This window comes from Carassius carassius, chromosome 7 (assembly GCF_963082965.1).
Source record: "Carassius carassius chromosome 7, fCarCar2.1, whole genome shotgun sequence".
Classification (NCBI taxonomy): domain Eukaryota; kingdom Metazoa; phylum Chordata; class Actinopteri; order Cypriniformes; family Cyprinidae; genus Carassius; species Carassius carassius.
The window spans coordinates 9,231,273-9,251,662 of NC_081761.1; the positions used below are offsets into that span (position 1 = coordinate 9,231,273).

At 34.9% G+C, this 20,390-nt stretch overlaps 2 protein-coding genes across 2 annotated transcripts; one reads left to right on the forward strand and one right to left on the reverse strand.

Annotated features, from left to right (window-relative positions):
* The first annotated feature begins 638 nt into the window (after nucleotides 1-638).
* Nucleotides 639-1,612, forward strand: cxcl8a (chemokine (C-X-C motif) ligand 8a). The gene is made up of 4 exons (XM_059553755.1): nucleotides 639-807; nucleotides 916-1,048; nucleotides 1,178-1,264; nucleotides 1,387-1,612. Exons 1-4 carry the CDS (start codon nucleotides 744-746, stop codon nucleotides 1,397-1,399), a joined length of 297 nt encoding a protein of 98 aa, XP_059409738.1. The 5' UTR covers nucleotides 639-743; the 3' UTR covers nucleotides 1,400-1,612.
* A 2,648-nt stretch (nucleotides 1,613-4,260) lies between these two features.
* On the reverse strand, nucleotides 4,261-20,387 carry pde5aa (phosphodiesterase 5A, cGMP-specific, a). Its single transcript, XM_059553756.1, has 22 exons — nucleotides 20,015-20,387; nucleotides 16,538-16,921; nucleotides 15,233-15,830; nucleotides 13,623-13,712; nucleotides 13,377-13,457; nucleotides 13,074-13,163; nucleotides 12,652-12,789; nucleotides 12,448-12,512; nucleotides 12,151-12,235; nucleotides 11,763-11,841; nucleotides 11,259-11,428; nucleotides 10,971-11,021; nucleotides 10,521-10,667; nucleotides 10,280-10,405; nucleotides 9,970-10,064; nucleotides 8,854-8,941; nucleotides 6,392-6,492; nucleotides 6,204-6,281; nucleotides 5,824-5,887; nucleotides 5,554-5,628; nucleotides 5,313-5,396; nucleotides 4,261-5,170 (listed from the first exon to the last, which is right to left on the reverse strand). Exons 2-22 carry the CDS (start codon nucleotides 16,864-16,866, stop codon nucleotides 5,054-5,056), a joined length of 2,751 nt encoding a protein of 916 aa, XP_059409739.1. The 5' UTR covers nucleotides 16,867-16,921; nucleotides 20,015-20,387; the 3' UTR covers nucleotides 4,261-5,053.
* Nucleotides 20,388-20,390: the final 3 nt, after the last annotated feature.

Here is a 20,390-nt window from a genome sequence, read left to right on the forward strand (position 1 = left end):
AAAATGATAATATAATATGCTATAAAAGGTTTTATGCAGTCACTTTACTGTTGGTTAAATGAGATCCTTAGTGGGGTTTTTACCAAATAAATAATGCAAAAATAAATAAATATAAAGAAAATAAAACATATTTACAAAAAAATAAATATACAATAACAGAAATAAATACATCCTTACAAATAAATAAAGTAAATAATAAATACATGACTACAAAATTATTTGCATTATTTTTTTTTCTCCTGATTTTTTCATGGAACACTTGGTATCCCGTTGTGAGATTTCTGGACCCCACTTTGAAAACTTTGTGGCTCAGTTTGTTTTATTTATTTGTTCCAGTTTTTGAGAGTAAATAAAGTTTACAGCTGCGTAAACAACATTACTTGTAATGACTTGCAAAATTCTTGATTTGTAAGTTTGACCATATGTTACTTTTTTCATGAAATGTGAATATGCCGACATGTCAAAGTGAATAATTTCTACATATCCTGATGCTCACTTACACTTTCTTAATCATATAAATGACACGATGAGGCTCACATACTCCTGACGTCAGCACAAATTTTCCCAGCCTGAAATATTGCGCAACTCTCTGACTCATATCCAGGACAGAGCTTTAAAAGCTGCAAGTTCAAGAATGTGGACAGTATCCACCAGAACTGAACGCCTCAAGTGTTGAGCAACCAAACCCTAGATTTACTTTTACGTTTTGTTCTTTTCCATTTGTAAAGTTTCACTTGGGCAGAATGCACTGCAAAATCTTTTTAGTCCCTGTTATCATTTTCCTTGGATTCCTGACCATTGGTGAAGGTAAGTGAATTGCAATATTTGTATTTCTTGGTAATCATTATCCATAGTTAGTACAAATACACTTTTAAGTTATGCATATGTGATCAAAAATTATTATTTTGCTTTCAGGAATGAGTCTTGGCGGTCTGGCTGTAGATCCACGCTGTCGCTGCATTGAAACTGAGAGTCGACGCATTGGAAAACACATAGAGAGTGTGGAGCTCTTCCCTCCCAACTCACACTGTAAAGACACAGAGATCATGTGAGTTTCACACTAATAATGCTATAACACTTACAGTTTACAAACTGTCTGAATTCATAATGATCCAGATTAATGCAGCAACATAACAAGTAGGGTTCTTACTGGGTTTTCTCCTTATTTTTAACACAGTGCAACCCTGAAGATATCTGGGAAAGAGATCTGTCTGGACCCTACTGCACCCTGGGTTAAGAAGGTCATTGAGAAGATCATTGCCAAGTAAGTGTCAGTAAATTCTCACCATGTGTTTAAGATATCCAAAGTTATAAAAAGTATCAGGTCTCATCATATTTGTCAAGAAAATAACCATGTTAATAAATAAATACCTTTATGTTTTGCAGCAAAGCCCCATGAATGTCAAGGCCATCTGTGGATTTGAGCATGAAAATATGTATGATATGGCAGCATCTTACATTTTAACCTGTACATTTTGCATTGTCCTGCTTTTTGTATTGATGTTTAAAACAGTTTCTTCAATATTGAGTGTTTTTCACATAAGTGTTGAGTGTTGTATTTATATTAATGTATTTATTTATTATATTTTTAAATAAAATGACTTTGTATTAATTTGCAGTATTTGTTTTTTATATTTAACATATTTACAAATGTTGTCTTTTAGCTTTGCTAAAAGGATTCTCCAAACTCACAACATCACACACACACACAGACACAGACACAGACAAACACACACACACACACATTTTTTTCTATTTTTTATTCTATTCTATTTTTTCTATATTCTATTCTATTCTATTCTATATATATATATATATATATATATATATATATATATAAAGAAAAATATAACTTCCAAAAACTTTGTGAATTACTAAAAATAAAAACTGTTATTTGTAAATAAAATAAGGCTCGGTGATCACTTTACTTTTACCAAATAAGGTTAAACTGTTGTAAACAGGATTTCCTCTAACTCTTGGGTCTTGATTACAAGTACAGTATGGAGTACCACAAGGCCCAGTACTAGGACTGTTGCTTTTCACATATTATCAGGAAACATGGTGTAACCTTTCACTGTTATTCTGATGATCAACTATATAATTCTTCGAGACCTAAATAAACATGAATTTCCAAATTTAACAATGCATAGTTGGTATAAAAAACTGGATGACTAGTGGATACCTAGTATTTTCCTACAGCTACAGGTTTTAATTATTGGACTAAAACCTCTGCATGTAATAACATAAAACACTGTCTAATACTCGATGGCCGCTCTGTTAACTATTCGCCATCCGTTAGAGACCTAGGTGTGCTATTTGACAGCATTCTTTACTTTGTAAACCATTCACTTGTAAAACTGATTTTTCTTTTTAAAAATGTATCTAAATTAAGACATATGTTCTCAATGTCAAATGCAGAAAGGTTAATTCATGCGTTCAAGACCTCAAGGTTAGATTATTGTAATGCTTTATTGGGAAGTTGCTTTGAGCATTTAATAAACAAACTCCAGCTGGTCCAAAATGCAGCAGCTGTTGTTCTTACTAGTACCAAGAAGTTTGACCATACTAGACAAGTTCTGTCAACTCTGCACTGCCTCCCTATTGAACATTGAATCCATTTTAAAAACTTGCTAAATTTTTTAGAAAGCCCTGAAATTTAGCTTGTCAATACTTGTGTGAGCTCATATCACAATGTAGTCCTTCACGTCTGCTGGCTTACACATAACACATGATCACATTTCTATAATTAAAATTTGTTAAAGGAATGTTAAGCAGCTTTAATTAGGTCAACCAGAACTGGGAACCATTCCCATAACACCAAATGCACTCGCTATATCATATAATTAATGGCATCTACACTAATATTAGTTTGTTTAATTCTTATTCCAAGGTCACCGTAGCCATCCAGATCCTGTCTATTTCTAGACCAGATGGTGGATCAGTACCAAGAGATGACCTCAACAGCCCTGAATGTCAGCTGAGACCATGTCAACTAGATTCACCCTAGAGACAAATCCCTTGGGAAGACCACATCAACTAGACAGGTACTACATTGGAACAAGACCACAGGAACCAGATGAGTCATTTGTGCAATCTGACCTTTGCAGCCTGGAATTAAACAATGCCATGCTGGTTTCATCTGGTCAGAGGAAAACTGCCTCCCCGACTGAGCATGGTTGTTCCCAAGGTTTTTTTCTCTAGCCTATTTCTGTCATCGGTGATGGATTTTTGATTTCATGCCACTGCCAACTTAACTGATGATGACATCAATGAATTTACTTTAATTTGTATTGTATAAAGCACTATATAAATAAAGGTGACTTGACATGATCTTGGGTTATTATAGAAGAAAGCACTACATAATGTTTCATAGATAATTTGTCTTTCTCTTTATAATAACATCAATTCCATTAGTTGTAATTATGAAAATTACTGCAAATGCAAGTTATGTTTAGAACTTAGTTAAACTTCCCTGGTAATGGTGAAGGGGATTTAAATGTTCTAAAAAAAAAGTAGATTTGTATCTACTGTATACTGTATGTGCAAGCAACTTGTTTTGCTGTTAGTCTCCAAAAGCATTGCCCTGTATGTACTGAGTAGGTTTGAAAGGTAGATCTGGCAAGCATGTATATGCACAAGTCTGCACATTTTGCCACAGGTCACGTGAAGACTTGTGACCACATCAAAAGAAAACACCATTCTGTTGCACCATCAGGCAAACCCCAGTTATCTGCTGCTAATTTCATTGCATGTTAAAAAATGACAAGCATTTCAGCATATTGGTCGCCTCAGTATATTACAGCAAATATTCATGATTGGGATTTTTGATTAACAGGACAACGTGCAATAGACAATGTGGATAGCAAATATATCAAATAAGGACAACGGTAACACTTTAGATTAGGGAACACATTCAATATTATCTAAGGGTTTTCCCTATAAACAATTATTTCCTGCTTATTGATAGTAAGTAAGGTAGCTGTTGTAATAGTTATGTTTAAGTATTGGGGAGAGTTAAGGGATCTAGAATATGATCATTCGGAGTAAGGCATTAATATGTGCTTTATAAGTACTAATAAACAGCTAATATCCTAGTAACATGCATGCTAATAAGCAAATATTTAATAGTGAATAGTATTCCCTAATCTCAAGTGTTACCAAGACAACAAATTTGCTCTAAAAAACATATCAGACATTAATTGTTTTATAATAAAACATTTTTATTGTTAGAAATTCCTTCATAAACCAGCACATGAACTTAAAAAAATGAAAGAATTTTATTTATTTTTTTTTTATTTTTTTTGAGGAATGAACATGATCATTAATCCATAAAATATATTAAAAGTTGTGCTTCCTTGTCTAAACAGCTTAATGGCATAGTTCACCAAAAAACGAATGTTTCTGGGCCTGGGAACATTTCAGTTACGTTGCTGTCCATAGAGGGTCAAAGATGAACAAAGGTCTTATGCGTTTGGAACGACATAAAAGTGAGTAATTATTGACAGAATTTTTTTTGGGTGAGCTATCCAATTAACATAAAATGTTAACACGTGTTTTGATTTAAAATTAATTAACTATAACATTATTTAGTAATGATTCACTAGAGTGACAAAGCCAACCAGGAACTACTCTTGAGTAATTTGTGAGATTTCTCAAAAACATTCTGTGGCTCATTTGAAAATCAAGAATGACAAGTATAGATGGGCATGATCAGTTGTTTTGTACTACAGTATACCAGTGTTGACAAAGATAAACCAACAATGCAATAGCGTGTATTTTTTTGCATCTCTTTCATATTATTGAACTATTTAATTAAATTCTTCATCTTTTTTCTTGTTTTCTTTGCTTTAGTGTTGACTGGCAGCCAGAGAGTGAGGGCTATAAATCATATCTTGCTATCATGCCTAATGGTTTTAATTTCCTCATATAAAGTAATAATCTGAATATCAGATAAGACTTTGAGTCTTGCTGGACTGGTCCACTCTCTGAGTGGTTCACCAAAAGTTTACATAGCTTTAACTTGCTTCTTCTCTTTCTCCATCTCTTTTTCCTTTCATTTTTTTATCCTTTCTTCTTCCTCTTTGCCATCTGCCAGCTGTTGCCAATGTTTTCTGTTTCTTCTGCAGCCTTCTTTTAGAGGTGAACAGGACTCACAAATGCTGGCCAGGGCCTGGGAAAAAGGAAAAAGACAGTAGGTACAGACTGAATGGTTATTTTGCAACACAAAGGCATGCAGCAGCAATGTCTCTTACTCACTTTAACAGACATACTGGCACACATTTCTAACAGGATGTGTGCAGGCAAGCCCTCACCTCAAAGAGCGGAGAGCAAATCCCATCAATATAGTCAACCTGCATGTGAGGTAAACGAGTGGAGTTTTCACGGTCCATCACATGCTGTGAGAAAGAGATTAAACTTTGATATAAATCTTCTGATTAAACAACACACCTGAAACAAAAAAAACTCCCTCTTATATTTAATATCTTCCTTTACAAAAAAGTACTAACTGCAGAGAAAGATGTAACTCTTTAAGGTATAGACTTACAGACTTACCATTGGCTGAATATTTAATTCATACTTTTCTCTGTCTCCTTGTGCATAAAATTCTGTCGCTACAAGTTCAGCAATCTGCCAAGTAGAAGAGAAAGAAAGAAAGAAAGAAAGAAAGAGAAATTTGTTGTGTGTTTCTGTGTGTGTGTGTGTGTGTGTGTGCTTAAATGCATGTGTGGTTGTGGTGTTTCTGCATGCATGGATGTAAATGTGTGTTGTGGTGTTTCTGCATGCATGCATGTAAATGTGTGTGTATGTGTGGGAAATGCTCACCCGCTTCTGAACTGGCCATGGTTTGGTTATTGCAGATATGTCACTTGCTGTCATTAGCATTGACCTATTCAGATCGAGAACATCAGTTAATATAGAGACAGGAAGTGGCCATAAACTATCAAATGTGGTGAAAGTTTCCTGTTCTTGCACTATGTTACAGTTAGGTCTAACGAGAGCATATAAAAGTAAGCAAAAACTGTATAGAGTTTATGTGTTGTTAGAAAAAGAAAGTATAAGAAATATCTGCTGATTTTTGTTGGTTTGCGTGACAATGTGGATCAGGTGAAATAAAATTTTTATTAACACATTTTTTTAATGAATGTATGAATATCATGCATTAATGTGCATATTCTTCAAAAAAATATGTTTTATATTTTTACCTAAGCAGTTCTCTGTGTCCATCATCTGTCCAAAGACAGCTGTTACTCTGAGCAAGTTTAACGAACTTAGTTCTTTTCCTAAAGATAAACAAACAGAAAATTAATCAAATAAAGATAATTCTGTTCTAATGTATTTTGTGTGAACAGCTGTGTTTCCAGCTTGAACTGGAAAATGAAGAAATGCTTACTCTATGTAGACAGCAAGGTCTGTTGCAAGAATGTTCTTCTCAATCATTAGCACACAGGCCCTGTATTCATTCAATGAGAGCGAGCTGAGAATCTGACTGCCCTGCACGAGATAGAAGAATGTTGAGGGGTTTTAAGAAGTTGTGCATGGACATGGATTCATAAACTTATAAATAATTAGTGAAATGGATGCTAGATAGAAGGATGGATAGACAAATTCTGAGGATGCTATGGATGGGTGCTATGAACGGATGGATACTATGAAACAATGTGTCATGATAAGGGGTTTTGTCTTGGTTCACTAAGGACTTAATTTCCCATAAACCCCTGCCAAGGAATTCATTATTGCACCACAACTATTTCCTATCATGGACACTGAAAGGATTGAAATTATTTCCTTATGAAATTAATTCCTTGTGAGCCCATAAACTCAGGAACTCACACAAAAAAGATGCCATGTGGCAATCTGGAGAAGAAATCTTCAAAGAGAGCAAACAACACTGTTCTCCTTCCTCATTTACAGGTGTGTCCCACTTTAGGGTCTGTGAGAATGTTTTCCTATCTCTGGTCAGGTGCAATCCTGGGGTCATGAGAATCTAACAAACCAAAAGGTTTTTATGTTTTTACAACTGATTTGAAGATTTTCTTGTTTCTGTTCTGAGTATAAAAGGGAAGTGACAAAACATTACTTTGGGGAATCTGTAGTCAGAAAAACCCCCATGCAGTGTGTGAGAGTCTCTGGAGCTTTGCACCAGTACTCTTCGCTTGTGTCAGGTATGATTCAAAAATGTAATTGTGTTAAACACATTGTGCCCACAGAGCACACTGTATAGTTGTTTGTGCTACTACATGTGCACATAGGCTAGTTTATTCTTTAAAAAAACATGGTTACTTGCTGTAAGTGTTCTTTGAGATACTTTTGAGAAAGGTTGTTGATGCTATGCATTCTGGACAGTGTGTCTTGTGTTATATTAGGATAACTGTTACATGTGTGATTATGTTAAATTTGTTTGTCTCCTGCGTGGAACACTTGGCTATTTTCCATACAGTTACAGTGAACCATGTGGAGAAGCATAGAATTGCCATTCGGCTACAATGAGATTCACAAATGCATTATCTTTTCTAAATTGGTTTCTAATTGTTTCATTATGTAATTGGCATGATACAATTTTACCTGGCAAATAATAAATTGTTATATTTGATTTATTCTGATCTCTTTTGAAAAATGTCTGTGTTCATGACAGATCATAATTCAGCATCAATGGATGAACCATGGGGAACACTATTAGGTGCTTCAGATTTCTGACTGTCTCTGACTTAACACGGTGTAGCTCTCGTGGCTATAGGGAAAAAATCCATTTTTGTTATGAGCATGCAGGGTGTATCTCACTTAAAGGTATTGTAACTATTCTGCATCCTTTGAGTAAGTTCGGAACTGACTCAGCTGAGTGCAATTCCTGTGCGATACCTTGTCCCTAATGAATGAAAAATTGAAAGTATGGGATTTCCATTTAAACAATTGATATCTATGATCAGCTTTTGATAGAAATATTGCTAAAATTGAATGATCACGTGAAATTGGAGTCAGATTGTACACGGAGCTAGACTAAAATTTAAACTAAATCCTGATAAATTCAGAAGCCCAAGTAAAAGACAGAATACCCATTAAACCTTTGACCAGGCCACTGGATTTTGGGCCGGCGGGTGGATTTTTACAACACTATAAAGGTTGCATACATCCACAAACACATGGTTGATTATTGCTTAGACTGAGTGTTAGCCTGTAACCTTGTCTTGTTTCTGTCTTGTCTTGCCTTACTTTGCACTACCCATGTATTTTGACCTTGGATTTTTTATTGGATTACTCTTTTGCCTGTTCCATGGATTATAACTATCTGAAACTGTTTTGACCCATGCCTGTTTTTGACCATGTCTTTATCTAATAAAAGCCTGCAGATGGATCCATAAGTCTAACGTATCGTTCTGCTCATAAAAGAATGTTATGGATTGATGCTATAAATGGATGGATGGATGGATGCAATGGATAGATGCTATGAACGGATGACTGGTCAACAATATGAATGAATTTATGGATGGATAGAAGTATGTTACTGGTGCATGAATGGATGCTATAAATAGATGGATAATGTTATTGACAGAAGGAGGATGGATGGATTGATAGATGAAAGGTGAATGATAGATGGGTGGATGGATGGATGGATGGATGGGTGAATGATGAAAGGATGGATGCTATAAACATATGATGTTATGGGAAGATGGAGGATGGATGGATAGATGAATGGGTGAATGATGGATGGATAGATAGATTGATGGATGGATGGATGATTGGACAGCAAGATGGATGGATGGTTGCTATGGCTGGAAGAATGGACAACAAGATGGATGAATTGAATGGATTTTATGGATAGATGGATGTATGTATGTATGGATGGATGGATCTTACGGGATTGTTGAGAATGAGAAGACACATGTCATAATGATGGTGCTCCAGAGACGAGTGACCATACAGTTGTGCCAGTGGCTGCTTACTCCTAAGACAAAGAGAGAGGAAGAAAGGGAAAAAAGAGAGAAAGAGAATAAAAAATAGGGGGTCAAAAATGCACAACGGACTGTAAAATTGTATCTATTTATCAAAACGTAATTTATCAATACAAAATAATAAGGCAATTTACAATGAAACATTGTTTAAATATGTAAAGGTATTATGTTCTTAACAGTGTTGGGTAAGTTAATCTAAAATAAAATATTAATTATTAGTTACTAATTACTTTCTGAATCATATATCAACCTCAACAAGTTAAAGGGGTCATATGACCTTGCTAAAAAGAACATTATGTTGTGTATTTGGTGTTATGCATTGTGTTTATGCGGTTTAAAAAAAAAGCATTATTTTCCACATAATATACATTATTGTTGCTCCTCTATGTCTCACCTTTCTGAAACATGTAAATTTTAACAAAGCTCATCGTTCTGAAAAGCGAGGTGTACACTGATTGGCCAGCTGTCCAATGCATTGTGATTGGCTCAATTCCTCAAGTGGCTGTGATTGGCTGAATTCCTCAAACTACACAAATTATTCTGCTCACACTTTAGATTAGGGTCCAATTCTCACTATTAACTAACTATTAACTATGACCTCAAAATACTCCTAATAACTGCTTATTAATACTTAGTAAAGTAGGTAAGAATTGGGTAGGATTAAGGATCTAGAATAAGGTCTTGAAAAGTAAGACATTAATACAGAATGTGCTTTTTAATTTATGATAAGCAGCCAGTGTCCCAGTAAGAGTTCTTTAATAGTTATTCAAGTAGTTTTTAATTAGAAATCATAGTGTGGCATCTCAAATACAGATACAGCACTACAGAGTGGTACCAAAAACTGCTTGCCACATTTTAAAAATCATAAATGGCCTTGTATAAATTACAAAGGCATTCATACATGTTTAAACACATTCAAAAACTTGTTAGGCCAGTGAAACACTATACTTTTAGACATGCATATAACAGCATGGTAAGGAATGTTGTTTTGCACAGTGGTGATTGGAGTAGTGTAGTTTACCTCTCTATGTAAGAGTTATTTACTCCTCTGTGGTCCAGATCATGGCACAGACTGGCAATCATGAGAGCAAGAACCTCCAGACTGCTAAAATTACTCTGGATTAAAGAACATCAGAGATTAAGCAAGCTTGAAATGACACCATATGTGAGGGCAATGAAATATCAGAGATTTGGCAGGGCAGGGATTAATGAACTAATAATTTGCTAAATCCAGTTTTCTCAGAATAAACCTTTTAATTTATTAACCCAATGTGCAACGCTGAGTTTAAAAGATTAGGACAAATTGTTTATCAACAGATTATAATTCTGACCTTTAGTTCCTTTGTCTGCAGCATGGCAAACATACACTGGGCTGTGCGCAATGCATGACTCCAATTATGATAGACCACATTGCTTCTGTAGCACTTCTGTACGCTCAAAACCCACTGACACAGAGTCTGAATAAGAAAAGGAAATACCAATTCTAAATCCACAGCTTACACAAAAGTATTGCTCAAAGCTTGGTAGTTAGTGATATTAGCTAGAGGAGCCGAGCAGGATTAAACCAGAAACCTTGTGGTCAATGCTGAACTCCTGGGGCAAATTGAGATCCAGGAACATGCGCACAACAGCCTGAGTCATGGCAGTCTGAGACATATCAAAATCACTGAACCCAAAATCCAGTAAACGGAGGACATCTGCTGATGGGATGACGGCCTCCTAGAGGAGAAGAAAGTGAATGGAAATGGGAACATTTTTAAGACATTTTAAATGACACATTGAAAAAAAAATGTAGGCCTACTGTGTTCAAGTGCAACTGAAAAAACCACAGACATACACAAGAATGTGCTCTAACCACAGGAAGTTGCAAGTTCTGGCTATCACATCACAATATTCTGGCTTTAATGCAGTTACACAACAGTTGCACATGACTGAGTTAAGTCAGTCATGTGCAAATGTAGAACAGCTGGAGGTACTTTTTAAAGAAAAATAAAAGGAGAAGGAGAGTTTTTGAATGGTTACCTCCAACGCTTCAAGTTCCTCTTGTGAAGCAGAGATTTGATAAGATAAGACCTGTAGGTGCAAACATACACACACAATCCCATATACATACACAGTGTGAATAGAAAAAAGAAAAACATTGTATTTCTATTGCTAAAATCTGTAGAACTTTTAAATATGAGATTTTTCGGTCTAGATCAATCCTGGTGTTGTGTGATTGTTGAGTCAGTATTCAGATCACTTGCTCATTATTCTTACAGTATAAAGTGATTTCCAGTGACTCAAAAAGAGTGTGATGGCATTCCCTACCTCTTTAGTCACAGCCAGCTTTGCTCTGGTTTTATCTGCCCTCTGTTCCGTGTTTAATTTTTGTAATCCTAGAGCACAGTACACCGCAAAGTCTTCCAGGAAGTGCTCATCAGCTCGACTAAAAACTTCTGTCTCAGTGAAAGCCATTTTATTGACTAGCTGGCACACACCTGTAAGAAGAAAACGTAAAAAAAGAATATGTACGCTGTCTATACAAACTATTTTCATACCAATGTCATTATCAGCCGTCTAAATTCCTATAGAGATGCACAGAATGGCCTCTATTTGTATCTTAATTGGTCAAATTCTTTCAAAATCAAATAATCTGAACTAACTATGTTTTCCATGTTTAATGCATAGCACTATATTCTTACTGTATATGAGCTACAGTATATAAAATAGAAAAGTCTGAAACAAACAAACAAACCAAAAAAAAAAAAATCCTCTGGTAAAGCATGATGACTGAGAGCTTTGGTTTGTTGGATCTACAATGTGGATATTTACCTATAATGTTATCTCTCTGTTTGCCTCTCAGAGGTGTGCCAACCAAACTCCTGATCTGAGAGAGCTTGGAAATCTGGGACTTGGAGAAAAAAAAGAGGTAACAGTTTAGTTAAGGGACCAATTCTCACTATTAACTAGTTGCTTATTAGCATGCATATTACTATCATATTGGTTGATTATTGATACTTAAAATGCACATATTAATGCCTTATTCTGCATGACCATACACACACACACACACACACACACACACACACACACATATATATATATATATATATATATATATATATATATAAGAAACAATATTTATACCAGCACTATGTTAACTTATGAGTAATATTATATAATTAGCAAAGTGACAAAGTTATTAATCAGATAAACTTACAGCTCTGTTGATAATGTTAAGTGTCTTCATTGAGTTTCGCACATGCATGGCATACATGTAGCTGATGTCATTGTCGTCATAATCCCTAAAGATTACAGTTACACATTTAACTATGCTAAACACATTATATACGTACATACAAATAACTAATATGTTAAACCTTTTTTGTTTGTTATTATTAAATGGCAATACTGAACACTATTATTATGTAGACTTTCAACATCATTGGCTTAAAAAAACAAGGTACTTGTTATTTTGTGTATATCATGATCAAATTATGAATAAACATTTATTTACGTAGAACACTGGTCGGAGCAATTGCTTTCTTTATGCTTTATATGGACCATCTTTGAGAAAGGCCCCTGCAAGACATCAACAAAAAACACAGATCTCTCAGTATCAAGTTCAGAATTGAAGTTCAGTTACCAATAAGCAAACAGAGCATCCTTTTTGTTTTAACAACGAATCATTGTCCATAAATTGTATTAATTCTTGTACTACCGTGGAGCTGTCGTCTGAGATGAAAACAGTACAGAATTGTGCTTTTGTAACTGGCAGGATGACAGCAGCCAGTTTAACGAGCATGGCATCCACTGAGGGGTAGTCATGTGACACCAGTTGGGCCAATTCCAAAAGTACCTGTCAATCAAATGCACAGTTATAACCACAGTGATTTATAAAAAGTGAGTTTAAGATTAATCCCTAGATGTAAGTTAATCATTCATTATGGTGAATGTTTACATATATCTTAGTACCATATTATTACCCCATACAGTATTTGATATCATCACTTTCCCAATACAGTAGAGAAAAAGCTAGAGGAAAAGTTATTTGTGATAAGAATGTTATGTATTCTTCAGAAGAATCATTTTGGATGAGCGAGTAAGTCACTTTAGTGTCTAAATGAAAGTCTTATGTGACACCTGGTTGCGTTTGCGCTCTTGTTCAGAACTTTCACACAGCTGGCTGTTTTCCAGGATCAGTCCGAACAACACCATGTGTGACGACAAGACCTAGAGACAAAAAGATGGCTCATTCTTTGACTCAGTCAAGTCACATGAAAAAAAATTGCATTTGGTATTTATTATAGATATGTGGCTTGCCACATACAATTAGTCTATATTCATGCTCAATGCACTATGCCAATACAACTTTTTATGTATGCTCAGTATTATTTAATTTCAGATTAATGAAAGGCAAAATGTTTATTTATGATAAATACTCACTTTCTCATCTTGTTCTGAGAAAAAGCTGCCTACACATGTGCCTGGTCTGCTTTTGTTCACAGCCATGACTACACCTATAACCTGCCAATATACAATTGACCACTTCCTTAACAGACAATATGTAATATCACAAATATAAATATAATGCAGAAAAGATATAAAATCAGTCTTGTTAATGGTACAAATACTAATCTGGACATATAACATAAGGACAATATATTAATTGATGAACTAGGATTGTCCAACCTCCTTTTTGTGGTTCAGGATAGGCACACTGAGAATACTTGTGGGTCTGTCCTCTTCCCTCTCATATAGTTCAATCTGAAATCTTGGATCCTATTAAAGCACAGTTAAAATCAATCATTCAGTCGATTTAGTAAACCACATCAATTTGAAACCTTGCATCACTATGTTATTTCTGAGGTGATGACAGTGTATTTATTTTTATGGCTGACTGCACAGGCAAATGTCAGAAATTACAGAGGTGAAACAAGGTTTGAAGTTGAAAGGCCTAAAGATAAGAATTAAGTGGCTTCTGAGAGAGAAATACCAGTTCAGCACATATTACTATCTTTGCTTTTCATTTCTCTTCACATTCTGTCAGCTGTCACAGTGCCAATTCAGGGTTTAAAACTTAGATCAGGGTAGGATTTCCCTTCCCACGCACATGTCCCAAAGCTTTTAAAGACTTGCAAGCACACACAATTTCATCCCTTATTCCCACGCCTGCTCTTCTCTAATAAAAATACACATGATTATACTGGTATCATACGTTATTCTTTTTTAAATCATTGGTATGTCAACATAAAATATTTGCTTGTGCATGCCCATTTCCCATTTATACACTGAGATTATATTTGTAGTATATATTCGAAGTAATGTTTAATATATAACACTGTTAAATGTACTCTTCATCAAACCTCATAATGATGTTCCATTTTCACATAATACTGCAATATGTAGCAAGGCATAAATTAAACTGCACTGTATAACATCATTTTTTCGAAGCTGCAGATGAAACAAAGATTATTAGAGCATGTTTTACAAGAAAATACTACTACTACTTTTAAATTACACATTCAATTAAATATGTTGCTTGCTGTTTCTTTGTAAATATTTGTGAAAATGGTTTCAAAGTAAATGCAACTTCAAATGTTTTTCAGAGTAGCATTTAAAAAAAATTGGTTTTAATATTCATTTATTTAGACCTTTAATATTTTAATATATAGTGTTTTAATATTTCATTTATTTAAAAATTATTGGTTTATCTGCTTAAAGCTTACTTCATACTGTAATGTATTATTTTGGAATGCATACATTCCATTGTAGCATATAAATTATTTATTTTATTTTATTTTATTTTATTTTTTAATTTTAATTTTAATTTTAATTTTAATTTTAATTTTAATTTTAATTTTAATTTTAATTTTAATTTTAATTAAACAAAACAGTATAGAAATGTACTATATATGTAATTTATGGGCCATCGGCTGTATATAGGTATTGGCTGTTTATTAATATCAGTGCATTCATAAAAAAGTAAATACTGAAATCTAAATGGCATATTTATTTGTTTACACATTTGCATCTATTGAATAGTGCAGTAAGACCTTTAAAGTCAGATCAAACTGTTAAAGATAAGCTCTGAATAACTTGGAACATTATGGCAAACTTAAAGCACCTTGGATTAAAACAATCTGTTTTTAGGACAAAGAATTAGTTCAGGTCAGTCCTGGAAAGCCTGAGTAGTCTTAGTGTTTCTGTTACAAGGGGAATCCTGGACCACAGCCCACCTGTGACCTAAACTGACTCTGAGCCCAGATTAGACTTGACACGAAACACCCCTCATTTATTACCTCACGGGCATCACTGATGTTGAGTGGCCTCCCAGTGCTGACCACGTAACCCATAATGCACTTGTCCCACTCTGCCTGTGTGTAACCGTAGACAGACTCCTCATCTGATTGGAAGAGAGGACCCAAACACTTAACACCTGTTTTGTCCACCGTTGTCATGGAGAGACAGCAGCGCTGGGCCTGAGTGATCTCAGAAAGATGCTGTAGGATCCGACAGATGATTTTGTTCTGTAGAGGTCTAATCAGACCACCAAAGAGTCGCATCATGAAGTTACAGGACTCGCCTCTCATACACTGTCCTGCTGGTCTTGGGGAGCTCAGAGAATGTGGCAAACACTTTGACCTTGACACACAAGGTGAAAATGGAGAGTTTGTAGAATGACCCCAGGCCCGATCCAGACACACAGCATCATCAGTCTGATGGACAGAAAGGCAGGAGTGTGGTCTTTCCATTGTGGAAGGGTGCACATGTCCTCGAGAGGGCCCACACAGGGGGTGGGAAACCCTGCGTCTGCCAAGAATAGTCAACCTAGATCTTGGCTCAGTTATGAGGGTTTGGGCAGCTTGGGCTCTTTCTACACAGCCATGCATCCAATGTCTGAGAAGAGAAGAGATAAAGCAGCAGGTTAAATGGCAATGTAATTCTTTGGGAACAGCTATGTCTAAAGTATATAATATGAAGCCACCTCTGTAAAAAAAAAGACCAGCATGGGCGGTCACCAGAATATCTTATGTTATAGATCAACAAGACCCAGTTTAAATAGAAATTCCTATTAAATTAAGCCAGACTTTTTGCTGTCTGTGAGATCATTTATGAGATCATTTATCATTTAAAAATTCATTAAAGTGTTGACAAATTAAATAAAATATTTACACTGATTTTATAAATGTTTCTTGAGCAGAAAATCAGTTCTGACATTGAAAATACAGTTTTGCCATCACTGAAATAAATTCTAATCATATTGAAACAGAAAATATCTGAAATTGTCGTAATATCTCACAATATTACTATATTTTGATTAAATAAATACAGCCTGGGTGAGCTTAAAACTTCTTTCAAAACTTTTATATATATATATATATATCTGTAAGTACTAAGCTGAGACCTCCCAGTCGTTTGTTCTAGCACCACAAATAACTTTAATCTTGTTTTACTTACAACCATTTTTCTTAAGAGTGTATAACTACTGTTTGCATTGCTTGAACTTAAGACATAAGGAATAAAAAAACATCATAAAAAATGCATCAATCACAAAATGTCACTTGTAAATATTCTCTCAGAACAGATACAGCTACAATGCTCACCTTGAGGATCTGCTAAAATAAGATCTGGCAGAGTCTGAATGATCATCCAGCCATGCCTTCACTTTCTCGCTGTCCTTTCCCATCCTGAATCCCATTCTTTGGGTTTTGGCCCCTGGGGTCCAGAGAGGTGAGAAGAACCACCCAGCACTGGTGATGACACGCTGTTCTTTCTTGCTGTCATTCCTCTCCACACACGAACCCTTTTCTCCATTCTTACCCTTTTTGGCTGACTTGGATCTGGACCCTTGAGACCCCCTGCGGGCTGAGGTGACTCCATACTTCCCTTCAGCAGGCAAAGAGGGCAGGGACTCCGAATGCAGGCATGGCATGTTTTCTCTCGCTTTTCTGCTCTCCAAATGAAGATGTAGAAGTTGCTGGGCCTTTCTGAAGGAGCGATGAAGAGAGATGCGAAACACTGATGCCCGGGTCTGTATCCAAGGAAGGTCAGAGAATTAAGCTTTGCTGTCACCAGCTACACTAACCTCAAAATTCTGCACAGTGGTGGTGGGGGCTAATCTGTTACATAAAACTAATCCGTGAGATAACACCAAGAGGTTCTGTTATGCCCATTCAGGCAACAGGATTAGTGTCCCAGATAACTATTAATGACCTTGCACTCTTGTCTTTAACTGCTTCTACCTGCCAAATAGCTATTAGAAAATGTCAAGTGGACATAAATAGACACACCACACATGATCCAAATCTAGATTAATTAGCAAACAGATTAAAGACTGGAACAGGGTATGAGGACACAGTGATTACTGAAAAGGTTTCACAAAAAAAAAAAAAAAGTAAGTTTGCAAGTTTTTGCACCCATATTTTTTTAAGTAGATGTTAGTTACAAAATTACCAGAGGCAATAAGTAAATTTAAGAGTTCAGACTCAGCACTTAATTATTTTACGTTTACTTAACATAAAACAGTGTAAATGGGCCATTCTACAGAATTGGTGCAAAGTCAGAGTATTGGAAACAAAAAAACAAAAAAAAATAACACATAATTTTCCACATATTTTGTATGTATGCAAATTGTACACTATCCAAAGAACACATTTCTAGTAGTTGTGCAGTTAATTCTTTTATTGTATTTTCAGAAAGCTTTGGAATTTTAGATACTTTTGAGCCTACCTCAAAGATGCAAATCAGCACATGGTTAGCTAGCACAGTTCTGAACAGTGGAACACATATTCAAACTAAGTGTTATTGAATAGCATCCAAAAAGTGTGCTTAATCGCAGAAAAAATGTGTTCGGTAGTGACAGTCCTTCAAGTTACACACAGATTTTCTGACTTTCAGACCTATCTACACACCTTGTAGCTTTGAGAGATAGGAATGTTTCCTGACAATAAGTTTATATATATATATATATATATATATATATATATATATATATATATATATATATTAAGCTAACTGATACATATTATTGTGGTTTTCAATAGATAATTAAAGAATCTTAGTAAACATCTAAGATTTGAAAGTCTTGAAGTAAAATCCTTTAGTTTTTTTCGTGGGACTGCAGTTTTCACTGATTCTGTAGAATGACCCAAAATACAACTTGAAAACAGCAAAATATTTAACCGTATTAATTATTCATGCCCCGTGCAGTGGATAATGGGAACAACGGGATCATAATTTTGATGCTTATTTAAAGAATCCTTGTAAATATAAGAACACAATTCCAAGTAAAATATACTAATAAGTTCCAACATTTTTATTTCTAAAAGCTTAATTATAGTATTAATATAGAATTTATATTATTATTATTATTATTATAATTATTGCCTAAACAAAATTATTTTATGTAGAAATTACATTTATTTTTCCATAGTAATTACTACATCACAAAACCATTTTTATCAGTGTTGTTTTAATACGGTAGAAATGACTTTTTTGTAAAATAATTTTAGAAATAATATAAAAATTAAGTGAATAGATTAAAAAAAGATTACTGTAGAAACAACAGTGAGTTCTAAAAACGAAAAAGTGTTGTTTAGGAAAAAATGCTAAAACATTTAAAGCCTTATATTATAAAAAAAAATATATATATTATTTGCATAGTATATTATTTTCATTATAATTTATAAACATATTATGGTTATGACATCATTCTAAATTAATTTCAGACTCTCTAAAGATGTCATTAGCAGGAATTTCCAAGGATGAGGTGTTTAAACAAAAAAAATGCAGATGCATGCAGAAAATCTTTAACCGCATTTAAACAACTCCTTTTTCTAGAAAGCACTTCCCTTTCCCCAAGTTTAACAATTGCAAACTACTGCAGTGCAACAGGTTATAACTCGTTTGAGAGGGGATTTCAAAAGTCCTTATGTCAAAGTGATGCAATACTTCAAAATTAATTATGCAACGTATAATACTCACAGTTATAGCACCTATATCTTGCTGTGTGTGTGTATAATTTGATTTTTTTTTCTTTTTTTTTTTTCTTGTAACTGTTCTGCCAAAACATCTCTTTGAAGATTGATTTGATATTAGCGGCCTCTAATGGTACTCTCAAAAAAAAAAAAAAAAAAAATATATAGATGACCAGAAAGCCAAGGCAAAGTTAACCTGCCTGGGAGATGTGACTTAACGCAGTTCCTGTCAGCTGGTTATGAAGTTGAATTCTGCATCCAATTCATCGGCCTACATAAGTAGCCTATACTGTAGGCTACAAGTGGTAAGAGAGTACATAATTAACAGTTACATTAACTTCTGATAAGCGTTTATTAAACTGTTTTATAGGCTAACAGGTTTTTAAGCGTTTTCTGTGCCATGGCACCAAATACTGTGTGCTAACAGGGTTTAGGTTCATATTAATGCATTATAAATTACTTACATTCATACGTACCCTCATACTCTTTTTTAATAACCATAAGGTGCGGACACATTTAGCGTAACGTGACCTTGCTTACTGTAGCTTGGTGACTTTTCGCGGGAGAAATCCAATCCTCTTTCGAAAGGGGTTTTCGATTAGGGTTAGCTTATTTTACTCATTAAATAAAAACCACCATGCTAAAAATAAATAAAAAGAGAGAGACCAATTATGTTGCTAAATTGTAGTTATTAATTTGCACGTTTTTGTCTTTCTATCCCAGCTTATTTATTGAGACTTTATTTACTTTCACTTATTAATGACACTATAAACGTGTATTATCTGTATTACTAAACTGGCAAAAAAAAAAAAACTAGTTACCTCGTTTCCTTATAGAAAACCAGTCAAGTAGTTCACATGACTAGAAATATTTATGCCTGTAGATCTACTATTTCCTTTTTTTTTTTACTTCTGACAGAGTAGTTATTGTGCAATCCTAAACTTTCCCATCCTCCTGTGTAGTAATATCTTAAAAACACTAGGTGGAGCAACACAACAAGATTTCAGAGCATCTTTCGTGTTTTCCTTATTTTCCCATACTATTGTCTTTCACTCAGTTAAACCTCTTTTTACATTCATGTACAGTATATCTCCATTTGATTACCTCCAAAGTGTATTTTTGTCCTTCCGTCATTTGCATTTCCTTTCATCTGCTCTCCATCTTCCATCCCTCACATTTTTGAAGTCATCTTGTCCCATTTCCCATCAGTCTCCTCGTGTCATATGTCTCACTCCGGTGAATATCTCTGGCTCCACCGCATCCCAGATACTCATGCCTCCATCTCTCTGATTTCCCAATCTCCTCTCCTTTCCAGGCTCATTCCTCTTGTCACCTGCAGTGGGAGGTGCGGCCGAGGGTAGCTGGGCTCTGATTGGCCGAGCAGGGAGGAGGCTTCTGTGACATCGTGATGCTGTGCAGATGCTCAGCAGCAGTGGTAGTCGAGGAAGACAGGCTGGCGGTATCTGCGCGCTCTCTCTGC